At 33.5% G+C, this 13,580-nt stretch overlaps 1 protein-coding gene across 5 annotated transcripts in view; it reads right to left on the bottom strand.

Annotated features, from left to right (window-relative positions):
* Window positions 1-317: 317 nt before the first annotated feature.
* Window positions 318-13,580, bottom strand: part of SNX7 (sorting nexin 7) — a 98,703-nt gene continuing 85,440 nt past the window's right edge. For 2 of the 5 annotated variants that reach the window (XM_007169548.2, XM_007169545.2), the window contains one exon: window positions 318-732. In XM_007169548.2, the coding sequence (XP_007169610.1) occupies window positions 655-732 (78 nt within the window). In that variant the 3' untranslated portion in view covers window positions 318-654. Of the gene's footprint in view, window positions 733-5,246; window positions 6,383-9,827; window positions 9,931-13,580 lie in introns of those variants that run through there. The other 3 variants (XM_057526228.1, XM_007169546.2, XM_007169547.3) reach the window with 3 other exon arrangements.

The raw sequence follows: 13,580 nt of genomic DNA, 5'->3' as shown, positions 1-13,580 counted from the left end.
TGGGAAAATGACTGTATAAGGAATTCTAAATAGTAACTCAAAAAATAATTTAAATTTATCTTGGTAATCTTTAAACAGTTACTTAACTTTTAATAAACCAACTTTTGAAGTTATCATTAATGTTTAATAATATTTAATCATTTTTTGCATATTTACTTTGAATTCCTAATATCAAAGTAAATAGCATTTCAGAGAAAATTATGATGAAATAAAGGTGAATACATAGTATACTTGTTAACATACACTGGATTCATATTAGAATCTGCTTCAGAGGCTTGAGCTACTAGTAGAAAATGAACACACACAAGTCATTTCATATTAAACTTTTTATTAAAACTGAGTCTTTACAATATATTTAAAAATGACATGTTCCACAGACAAATATTTAAGAAAAAAACTTTTTAATGTATAATTATTGGCATACAAATTTAAGAACATAGTTAAAACTAAGCTAAATATTTATATGTATATATATGTAGATATATATCCAAATTCATATGAATGCTCTGGAACACCTGAGTTTTAAGTTGTTGGTTTTCCAGATAGTGTGAAACACTTTTCGTCCACTTTAGAAAGGACCCAGCCCATCCAGAAAGAATAACTTTGGTTAACCTTGGTTATCTCCCAAAGATCACAGAGAAGTCTTCAATGCGATTACAATTTATCTTCAGAGCCTTCTTCCAAGTGGAGATCTGTCTGTGATGTAAGGAAGGATTCCCATGTAGCAAGGCACTAAATGATGGAAACACACCATGAGGAGGTCAACAGTAGTTCACTTTTACTGTTAGAAGGATTAATAAATCCTTACGTATCTGTTCCTATAGCAATCTGCCCTACTCCTCTCTCCCATAGGCTTGCCAGGATCCCTGTCATTTTCTACATATTTTAATTCTTAATGAGGGAAACTGTTGCTAAATAAGAGGAAAACAAAAAAGGTTAAAAAATTAGCAAGGATTAGTTTGCTGAAATAATCCACTATTCCCCCATTGTCAGGATAGAAAACAGATCTATAATAAATTGTAGAGGGAAAGATGGACCATTTGGATCTGAGGGGGCAGGCATTAAGCATCTAGACAGAGGAGTAGTGATACAAGCATGGCTTAATCAGATTTGAATCCTACTATAACAAGTGTGAGTTTGTGCAAGTTGATTAATCTCTATTATAGTTTCTTCAGCTATAAATTAGGTTAATGACAATACTTACCACTAAAGCAATCGTGAAAATTAAATTTACAAAACCTGTATAAATCTCTATGCAGAATGTCTGGCTTAAAGTAAGTATTCAAAAAATTAGCAATGATTATATTATGATGGTCTGCTGGGACTAGGTGGTGAGATAGTCATTAATGTGCCCAGGAAACGAATCAAGGTGACCTAATTGATATCTACAGAACAAAAGAGAATATGTATTTTTTTCCATGTGCATATAAAACATTTACCAAAACACACCATATTCCAGGTTATACAAGACATCTCAATAAATTTAAAAAGAATCAAGTCATATGAGGTTTGTTCTCTGAACATAATGAAATTAGCTTAGAAATCAGCAACTGAAAGATATCTGAAAAATCCCCAAATATTTGAGATCTAAACAGGACACTTATAAATAAGCCCTGTGTCAAAGAAGAAATCAAAAGGTAATCTAGAAAGTATTTTATTTTAAACTGAATGAAAATGAAAATACAATGTATAAAAAATTTTGGAATGCCACTGAAGTAGTACATAAAGAGAAATTTATACCACTAAACACCTTCATTAGAAAAGAAGAAAGGGTCTTAAATGACTTCAGTTTCCATCTTAAAATCTAAAAAAGAACAAATTATAACCAAAGTAAGCAGCAGAAGAAAAAACCCAGAAAAGATAGAAGTGTGAATCAATGAAAGAGAAAAACAATGAAACCAAACATTGAATCTTTGAGAAGATTAATAAAATTGATAAACTTTTAGCCAGACTGTTCATAAAAGAAGAAAGATGACACAAATTACCAACTGTTAGGAATGAGAGAGGTGACATCCGTTTAAATTCTACTGAAGGAAAAAAAGAAAATATTATTGAAAACTTTATACCTATACATTTGAGAATTTAAATGAAACCAATGAAAAGATACAAACTACCAAAACTCACTCTAGAAAAAATAGATAATTCAAATGAATTTGAATTTGTTGTTAAATATCTTTCCACAAAGAACACTTCAGGCCCAAATGGCTTCACCAGTGAATTCTACCAAAAACCCAAGGAAGAATCATATTAATTCTACACAAACTCTTCCAGAGAACTGAAGAGAAAGGAATGCTTTCCAACTTACCAAAGACATTACAAAAGAACAAAACTACAGACCACTATCCCTCATAAACATAGATGCAAAAATTATAAACAAAATTTTAGCAAATCAAATCCAGCAATCTATAGAAAGAGTTATATTTCATGACCAAATGGAGTTTATCCCAGGAGTGTAAGATTGGATTAATGTTCAACTATCAATCAATGTAACTGACTGTATTAAATGTAATTTATTATCATCTCAATAGACATGGAAAGACATTTGTCAAATTACAATGTCCATTTCTTACTTAAAAAAAAAAAAAATCTCAACAAATTAGGAACAGATGGGAATTTCCACAGTTTGAGGAAGAACATCTACAAAATACCTACAATTGACATCATATGGAGAAATGTATTAAATATTAGCAGTTATTAGTATTTTATTTCTTTTCAATGCCAAGAAAAAAATTTTTAATTCAGCTTTATAGATACTCAAAAATCTCCTTCACCAAATTTTGAGTATAAAAAAGAAGGAAATACAAAAATACCTAAATACAGATAATATTTAAAAATCTATCCACAACATTTACAAAACAATGAAAACTATGAACTGGGATTGAAGGGCTGATAGAAAACCATGGTTCACCTTTGGAAGGAGCCCCGTTTCCCTTGTGAACCTGATTTCTGGCCTCTTCTGCAAATCCATACGTTATCTACTATCTGGTAACCCTGCAGGGCAGCCCAAAGCAATTACTGCTTTCAGGAGATATCATATCTTTTTGATAACTCTGCCAAACTATCATTTAAAAAATCTTTGAACATATTCAAGGTAAAATTCAAAATAAAAATCTGAGCGGTCTGCTCTATTTAGAATTCCTGTCAAATAAGGGATCCAAATTGCACCAAAGATGGTATTAATCCTAATGTGATGAAACTTCTATCATTGTCATATTCTTCAACTCTCCTAGTTCAATAAATGTCTAAGGAAGATCAGCCCTCCATGCTGATTAGTGTTGTGAAGTAACATTTTCATTTCTAAAGCAAATCCTAAAAATGACAGTGAGACATGGTAAAAGAAAAAAATTAGCTACTTAACTATCTCCCTACCATCCACCATACGAAAGGTAGAAAAACAATTTATGTATTCTGAAATACAGATTATAGAACACTAGCACAGAAAATCAAGAGAAGTATCATGACAACGGCTGAATATCTATATGAATACTTGGTCAGGCATTATAATGGTTGTTTTATCGCATATTACCTTCTTTAAACCTCACAATGACTACTATGAATCTTACTTTATAGATGAGAAAGCTGAGGATCAAATGGTTAAGTGCGTCTGTGATATTACAAACCTGATAAGAGGTATAGCCATTCATCAGCAAATGGAAAATAACCAGTCTCTTGAATGACCACCAGGATACATTTAATAAGTCACTGGCCCATCAAGATGAGACACCTTTCTTTTACAGAGTGGAAGAAGGACCATTTTGGAGGGCAGGTGAGTAAAAAAAATGCATAATTGCAGGGGGATCAACTTTTTTTAAAAAAAATAAATTCACTTATTTATTTTGGTTGCATTGGGTCTTTGTTGCTGCACGCGGGCTTTCTCTAGTTGCGGCGAGCAGGGGCTACTTTTCGTTGAGGTGCGTGGGCTTCTCATTGCAGTGGCTTCTCTTGTTGCGAAGCAGGGGCTCTAGGTGCATGGGCTTCAGTAGTTGTGGCATGTGGGCTCAGTGGTTGTAGCGCACAGGCTTAGTTGCTCTGCGGCATGTGGGATCTTTCGTACCAGGGCTCGAACCCGTGTCCCCTGCACTGGCAGGCAGATTCTTAACCACTGCACCACCAGGGAAGTCCCAGGGGGATCAACTTTTAGGAAAGAGTATATACGCAGGTTGAGTGTGTAGAAATTGATTCCTTACATACCTCTTAGAAATTTGTATGTATTTCCAGGAGTATGTATACCCTTTGAAGATGACTGAGTTAATACATGCCAGGAATATAGTAAGTGCTCAGTAAATGCAGAGACCATAGAGAAGAAATGTACTTTACTACTGATGCAAATATGCTGCTCATCATAAACACTGCATTTTTCAATCTGAATATTAATCAATTGACATCCTGGCTTCTATTGATCTCTAAATTTGTTAATGTTAAGTTTTGCTATAAAAGCCTGATCCCCACTCAGGTTGCTGACCATCAGATTTCTGGATCTACAAAACTGAGGACATGCTTTCAACTGTGTAGCTCCTGAAGCTACCAATCCTTTTTTGGAATTTTGATAGCAGATTTTCTTACTAACTAAATATGTTAACTGCCTCCTCCTGCCAATGTTTAATATTAACCTATTACCTGATATGTTGCTCATTTACCCAGTTAATGTACATATATCTATTTTAAAATAATGAACGATAATCTCTACAACTCCTTAAATCTTTTTATTCTTTCTTGCTTTTCTTGGATTTTTGAGTATGAAAAACTAAGTAAAAACTCAAGAAATGGATTGTTTATACCACATAAATAGTTTAGTTCAGTATTCACTGCGTCCAGGACTGTGATAATTGGAGGATATAAAGAATCATCAAAATGACAACAAAAAAAAATCTCAAAATCTAGTGTGAAATTTCCTTATAATTGTAAATTATATTTTTAAAAAATGTATTTCTGCAGACTTCCCTGGTGGTGCAGTGGTTAAGAATCTGCCTGCCAATGCAGGGGACATGGGTTCAATCCCTGGTCTGGGAAGATCTCTCATGCCATGGAGCAACTAAGTCCGGGTGCCACAACTACTGAGCCTGCGCTCTAGAGCCCGCGAGCCACAACTACTGAGCCCACTTGCCACAACTACTGAAGCCCGTGTGCATAGAGCCCATGCTCTGCAACAAGAGAAGCCACCCAGTGAGAAGCCCACACACCACAACGAAGAGTAGCCCTTGCTCACTGCAACTAGAGAAAGCCTGCGTGCAGCAATGAAGACCCAACGCAGCCAAAAATAAATAAATAAAATAAATAAATTTATTTTAAAAAAAGAAGAAGAAAAAGATGTTAAAACAATTATTTGAAAAAAATGTATTTCTGTTATTTGGCTTCTCACTGTTTTCTATCAAGGAATTGACTTTTTTCCCACTTTTAAATCATTACAATTAGTAAAGCAAACTAATATCAAAATTAGAGTAACAATCAAAAATACCCAGTGTCACGGGTGGCCTGACCTTTAATCATACCCATCAGCTCATTCTAGTTTTAGACTCTCATATTGTCATAAGAGAATCAGCAACAATTCCACTTTTAGTTGAATAATGTGTCATAATTTTCCATACACATTATTTTATTTGATACAACAATACTTTGACAAACTCAAGTAATTGCATCTTATAGTTAAGGAAACCATGATCCACTGAGTCCAGCACTCTTTTCTAGTGCCCCACGTTTCCACTGCAGTAAAAGTAAGTCCATAAATATGTTGAACATATTTATTGGCAGGATGTTGGGTGACCAGAAAGCAAGTCGATCACAAATCCTCGTTAACTGAGAATGCAGTGCACACTTTTTTCCAGGTGGCTCCAGTTTGTAGACAAAGACCAAAAACTGTAGCTTCTCTATGAAGGGCAGGACTGGGAAAAAGGCTGTACAGTTAGAAAAGTGAGCCAGAACTAGGGCAAACAGGCCTGACAGGTAAACAAAAGCCCTTTTGTCCCAAAACACATTCTTAAAAACTTCTCAAATACCCAGACAGAATATTTAGAAAATAAGTTTTAATTCCAAAACTCTTCTTGAAAGTAAATCTCTTGCTACCCCAGTAAAGTAGTGATGACATTTTGCCATTAGAAAAGGTAAATGTCTCTTTAGTTCTCATAAGTAGGTAGTGATCCCACAAGCAGATGTGATCAAGTTTTCTAAAGAATGAATGATAACAAAAATGGTGTTTCTGTAGATATAGCTTCCAATGAAAACTTCCACATTTAAGAATCAATATTTTCTCAAGATGGTGGGCTATGAAGAGGTTCTATTCCACAGTCTGACTTCAGGCAAATCTTTTCATTTCTCTGGGCCTATTCGCCCATTCATAGAATAGGGGGGTTGGACCATGTATGTCCGTTAACTTTCATCCTAGAACCTAAAGTGGCCAACACAAAAATAAACAAATGCAACCTAATTATTAACTTAAAAGCTTTTGCACAGCAAAGGAAACCATAAACAAAACAAAAAGACAACCTACAGAATGGGAGAAAATATTTGCAAATGATGCAACCGACAAGGGAATAATCTCCAAAATATACAAACAGCTCATACAGCTCGGTATCAAAAAAACAAACAACCCAATCAAAAAAGGGGCAGACCGAAGATCTAAATAGACATTTCCCTAAAGAAGACATACAGATGGCCAAAAGGCACATGAAAAGATGCTCATTATCACTAATTATAATTAGAGAAACGCAAATCAAAACTACAGTGAGATATCACCTCACACTGATCAGAATGGCTGTCATCAAAAAGTCTACAAATAATAAATGCTGGAGAGGGTGTGGAGAAAAGGGAACCCTCCTACACTGTTGGTGGGAATGTAAATTGGTATAGCCACTATGGAGAACAGTATGGAGGTTCCTTAAAAAACTAAAAATAGAGCTACCATATGATCCTGCAATCCCACTCCTGGGCATATATTTGGAGAAAGCCATAATTCAAAAAGATACATGCACCCTAATGTTCACTGCAGCACTATTTACAAGAGCTAAGACATGGAAGCAACCTAAGTGTCCACTGACAGACGAACAGATAAAGAAGATGTGGTATATATACACAATGGAATATTACTCAGCCATAAAAAAGAATGAAATAATGCCATATGCAGCAACATGGATGGGCCTAGAGACTATCATACTAAGTGAAATAAGCCAGACAGAGAAAGACAAATATCATATGACATTGCTTATATATGGAATCTTAAAAAAAAGATACAAATAAACTTATATACAAAACAGAAATAGACCCACAGACATAGAAGACCAACTTATGGTTACCAAAGGGGAAAGCGGTGGGGGGGTTGGATAAATTAGGAGTTTGGGAATAACATACACACATTACCATATATAAAATAGATAACCACCAAGGACCTACTGCATAGCACAGGGAACTATACTCAATATTTTGTAACAGCCTGTAATGGAAAAGACTCTGAAAAAAATAGATATATACGTATGTATAACTGAATCACTTTGCTGTGCACCTGAAACTAATACAACATTATAAATCAACTATACTTAAATAAAAATTTTAAAAATGAAAAAAAAAGTTGGCAAATGAGATCACATACAATTTGTAAATATGTCTTGCTCTATTTGGCTTGACACAGTGTGGAAAGGCATCAAACATAACATTTTACCACTCCCCTCTGTATTTGATATTTATAAGGTAATTGTCACTATAAATAATTTCCAAAGGTAAGATTCAGAAATACATGAGAAATAATTTTCAATTAGTACTACTGCTACTATTACTACTAATAGTTTACATTTATCAAAACCTTATTATGTGCTAGGCACTGCATTAAGAACTTAACATATATTTTACCTATTTATTTACTTATCTATCCAGCAGCTTTCAAACATATTTTCTATATTGGCTATTTCGGGCTCAAGTAAAATAAGTAGTGGCTTAAGGGATAAACTAGTTGAGACTCCTGGAAAGGTATTTATGAGTATAAAAGCTTCAAAATGATTTACTTTTAGTGACTTACTGGGAATATTAAATTTTGCTTCTAAGACTTTCCTTTCATCTTTCTTTATTCCATTATATACATACATACATATGTGTACATATATATTTTAATACCAAATAAAACTGATGTATATACTATTATTTTTAGCACTTTACAGATAAGGATGCTGAGGTCCACTGAAATAACAAAAAGTCTTCAAGGTCTCTGTGCTTAAAGTCACAAGTTACGCCTGTCCAAAGCTCTTAGCCACCAGGTGGTAATGCCAACATAAAGTTTGATATCTCCATAGGTAATGCTACCACCCTGTTCATGGAACAGCTAATAGAAAACCTAGTCTCATCCAAATTATCACATAAGTCAAATTAATAAAATATTATCTATATATCTCTGCTAATAAAGTAAAATAACCATATATTTGCCTAAAACAATAACAATGATATCTATTATTGTAAAATGTAATAAAAGCCAAACCTTACCATGCACCCATTTTTAAACCAGAAATTTCCATATTAAGTCAAAGTTGTTGTGCTTCTAGTTTTCCTACTAATCTAAAAGTATCTTTTAGACAGTGCCATAATAATTGCATCTCTTCTTAATAAACTAAAACTGAGAAATATGACTGAGTGTCCTTTACGTACTTTAATGCTATCTCAAATGATCTTGGGCACAGACGACATCACCTACATTTGAGGAAACACTGAAGCTCAAATATGTAAACATCTCCATACTAGGCCAATATCACTGCAAAATAAATTACATTATAAAAATTGTAGGCCATGCCTAAAATGAGGGCAACGGAGTGTGTAACATTTTAGTAGTTGTTTTTTTTATCATCTAAACCTAAGATCCAAACAGTAATGAAAACTTTCAGGAGCTGCATATTTAAACATTTTTCTGAAACGTAATCAATCCAGAAAGAAATTAGAGATTATGTTACAAAGGGAAAGCAACTTCTATTATTTTGCAATGGCTCAAAATTATTCATTAAATTTCATTTTTGAAAAAATCTAAATTCAGAATAACCTGCCAACTTATAATTTGAGAAATGTCAATAACTTCAAAATAACAAGATTTGTATATTTTTTTCTAAAATTACTTTTACATATCTCTCAAGAACATAAGTAATAAGTTTAGATTTGTAAATACTGCAAATACTTCACTGACTGCAACAGAGTTAACGCAAAAAACTCATTAGCTACAAACGCCATCTTGTGGTCCATTTAAAAAATAATTTTGTAGTATTAGTCTGTAGATCTCTAACTCAAGATCTGCTAAAGATAGAAAAAGCCTTAGATACGAATAACTCCATTCCTGTCATTTTTACATGTGGAAAAATTGGGGCTCCAAAAGATCTAATACATTGGAAATCTTTATAGAAAGAATTAATACGAGAGCCAAATTTTCGTATCTTTTCAACTCATACTTTTCTATACCATATCACCATTGTTTTTTAGCAATAACAAACCAATTACATGAAGTTTGTCCAGTTTAGTACCCCAGACACTTCAAACACCAAGCTTATCTGTGTTTGTTTATCATACATGGAAAGACAACAAACTAAAAAGAAGAGCACATTTACTTTCGGATTACTGGAAAATTATCAAGGCACAGCTATGATGTTTAACTACATTATTTTAAAGCATTTCACACATGTTTTCTAATTTTATTCTTCTAAGGACCTGTGAGGGATGTGTGTGGATAGGGGGTGGAGGAAGAGGAGGACCATCAGTACCACTTTTTGACAGATTAGAAAACTGGGTATAGAGAAGATATGATGAAGATTTTACAATTAGTGGCAGGCACTCTGATATCCAACTTTAATTTTTTTCATTAGTAAACCCACCTTCTTTTTTCAAGATGTTGTATCATGCAGTGTGCGCATGTGTGTTTTAAATCATTTCTTCCTTTTCTTTACAGGAACTATATATTGGTCCATAGTATATAGTCTGTCATTTATGAAGAACAATAAGAAGAAAATTCTTGATTCAGAATCTAGATAATTTTAGAAATTATTTCATTATCATATGTAATCACCTATTCAAGTATTTGATAAACTTAACTACAGAAAAAGTTATCTAATCCAAAGGGTGGGAAGAGGCACAGACTGTCTATGCTATGGCATAACTGTCCTTTTTACAATTAAGCTCAACTTCGCTTGTACAGCTAATTGAGAAATAACTATCTCACAGAATATGAGAGACTGGTGAAAATGTTTTTAATAGAAGTTTTTAAGAAAGCAGAAACCTGCAAAACAACAAAATCTTTAAAATTACATGAACTATAATAAAAGATGTACACAGTTATGTGGAAACATGAGCTATAGCTATGGCTTTGGAATATGCAATTCAGAATAGAAATCATCACTTAATAAAACAACAAAATAGTTAATTACATAATACTTTAGAATTCTAAAAATGATAAACACTCGATTTTTAAGATTTCCTTAGAAGTAAATAAAAGTCAGACCTTGGTGCATTTAAACTGAATTCTATAATTAACTGTGCTTTATATACATTATAATACTTGAATATTAATCAGATTATAAATGTTTAAATGAGAAAAGACACTACCTATGTTAAGTGTAAGAGATGAACAGACTCTTAGAAAACAGAAGGAACTTTAGAGCAGCGCTTCTCAGACTATCTGCGATGATGAATAAGTCTTTTTCTTTCAATCTGCTGAGGACCATTAAGTGATCCTACTGAGCTGACTAGTTTGTACTTCATGCCACAAGAAATCACCACAAAAGCTGGATAATACTCTAATTGGCCTACATCTTATTCAACAAGAGTCTAATAATCACCTACTTGGATGCCATGACAATGTCTAATTGCTATAGACGATTTCAACTGATTACTTTTAGGTTCTGAATCTATCATGTTATAAATCTGTAATTAACAATTTATGAATTGGGCATTAGTCCATACTTTAAGTAGCATCACTTTAGAGATCAACATAATTACCCAAAATTTCCTAAACTGTGTTCCATGACAGGCTAATCCTATAAGAAGAAATGCTGATCTAGTCAAAGAAATTATGTCTTCAGATTCATAAACCATATAAGCACATAAAAGACTCTGAGAACTTTAGTAAAAATGCCTGTTTAACTCTAATTCAAACTTATTTGACTACAGAATCTATCTTTTCTTTCATGATTAACACCCATTAACATTACAAAAACTAATTTCCTATAAAATGCATTGAGAAATTCTAGTATAGACAGAATTGCTGATGTACATTATTCAACAATTGCTTAAAAACTCCCAGTGGCAGAGAACTTCTTTGCAATGCAATTTAATGTAATTTAGAGAATTTTAATACATAGGAAATAATTCCTTTTGTGAATTCAAATTATACAATTTCCAAAAGTTGGTGCTAGATATGTTTTCTGAAGCAACAATAAAACATGTACTCCTTCCACGACTGCCCTCCAAATACCTTTCTTCTTTTCCAATTCCTTCAATGAAGATGCATTTCTTAGACCACTATCACCATGATAACCTTATTCTGATTATATCTTAGTTTGCCAATATTACTATCAAAATGCATCATCAGGTCTGAATTCAGTATTTTGAATAGCTACTAAAGAATGGAGATCATTATTTTGTTCTAATTTTTTTTAAGTCAAAAGTATCTTCTAATATAAAAAGACCTCAATATGACTCTTATGAAACTTAAGTTTGAAAAAAGCAAATTTCAATGTGGTCACCAAGATAAAGACCTAGTAAATTAAATGACTTAACCTCTGCAAAGTATACTATCATTCTACATGCTGAAGATAATCTTATTGCAAAGTGATTTTGGCTTGAGTATAAGGATTCCTTGGGGGGGGTGGTGGTAGAACTAGTTAGAAGTAGATTTACTACTTGGAATATGAAAGCAAGACCTTATCATCAATGTAGAGGATAACAATTAACCTTATCTGCTATGACAGAGGAGCATTCATTTGTATCACTGAAAAGCTGTATCAAATTATTGAGGTGTAAGTTTAAAAGGTAGTTGGCTACAACAGAAGTTTTTTAAGCCAAGTGGAACTGAAATTTACTGTCAAGAGCTCATATTTACCTAAACTTCTTCAGATGGTTTAACAATAAAAGCTCTAATGAACATTTTTATCAGTTTCCTAAGTATTTTCTAGAGACTATTTCAGACATTAATTCCATAAATGCCTTCGGTGAACAAATAAATCTGAGATCTTAAACAAAGGTGAACAGATGTTTTTCCTAGGGAGTTTCTTAGAAACTTAAATGTGCTAAGATGCATTGCCAAACTTCTCCATAAAGTCAAACAGTATGACCTAAAAGGAAGGCACTTGGCTATGAAGCTGTCATACCCAATGACAGCCAAAGTAAAATCAATGGAAGCAAATGATTGTGTGATCAAGTATGTCCTTAAATATACAACAATTAGAGACCCAAAGAACTATGCCCTGGGACTTCCTCTGCCACTTGTAATAGTTGATTTAAAAAATTTATAAAATGTCTTCAATGTAGAGTTCCCTCAGCTCAATTTTTAATTCTCACCTCTTCACTCATCCAGGATTCCTGGTACAATCTATCAAACTGAGAAGGCAGCTCTGCAGCCTCTGTGATAACTATTCTCCATAGATGCCTCCCCCGCAACCAATCAACCAATAACAGAGGACCATAAAAGCCTCCCATGAGCAATCCAAGCAAGTGTTTTATTGATGATTTCGTTTCCATAATCGATGGTGAAGCTTCTTATCAGACAGTGAGAATAAAAAGTTTTAGCCTTAGGATGACACAAGGTTATTCCATCTCTGTTTCCCTTGTTCTAATCATTATGACTGTGTACCTTTAGATTCTATTTGAAATAGGAATTGACTGCTCACCAAAACAATGATCTCCATAGGATAAATGGTAAAGAGGACAAGATTAATCATTAAATAATCAGTAGTGTTGGTCTCTTTACTTAAAATACACAGGGAAAATCTCCTAGGTATTCAATGGATTGTCATTTAACAGCATTAAGAAGATGCAAACTTGGTGTTTTTCTTTTGATGAAGATGACCATCCCTAAATGAATTGGATGGTGCATTGAAGAGTAGTGTAATGCAGCCGGAATTTGCTAATCCAGACATTCAGGCTTCTAATGAGTGCCTCCCATTGAGGAAAAAAGTAAATAATGTGGACACAAGAACGTAATGAATTGGAAAATTCAGCTGGCATAAAAATGGTCAGGTTGAGTAAATATCTAAGCATCTTAGCCTCTCAAGCTGGTGTTGTGTTTACTTTCCAGGAAATCTATCCTACCCATTAATGGAAACCTACTGAATCCCCTAGGGTATATAATGTAGTTCTGAAACATTCTTCAAATAGTTCCAAAGATAGACTGTTATTTTCTGAAGGGCTGTTTTAGCACCATCAGATCTGTCTTCCTGGGTCCTAGGGATTAGGTCAGGTACCAGCTTTAGTAAATGTTATGAGGCATGACTGTAAAAAGAAAAGTACCCTGATATGGATTCAAAAATCCCTGTCCTAGATAACTTTGAATTATTCCAGCTCTAGCTAAATTCTTTATTCTTACGATTTGGAAAGGGAATTGAGACACATTAACCTTAAAGAAAGTATCTGTT

Source organism: Balaenoptera acutorostrata, chromosome 1 (assembly GCF_949987535.1).
Source record: "Balaenoptera acutorostrata chromosome 1, mBalAcu1.1, whole genome shotgun sequence".
NCBI classification, from domain to species: domain Eukaryota; kingdom Metazoa; phylum Chordata; class Mammalia; order Artiodactyla; family Balaenopteridae; genus Balaenoptera; species Balaenoptera acutorostrata.
This window is presented reverse-complemented; position numbering and strand designations above follow the sequence as displayed.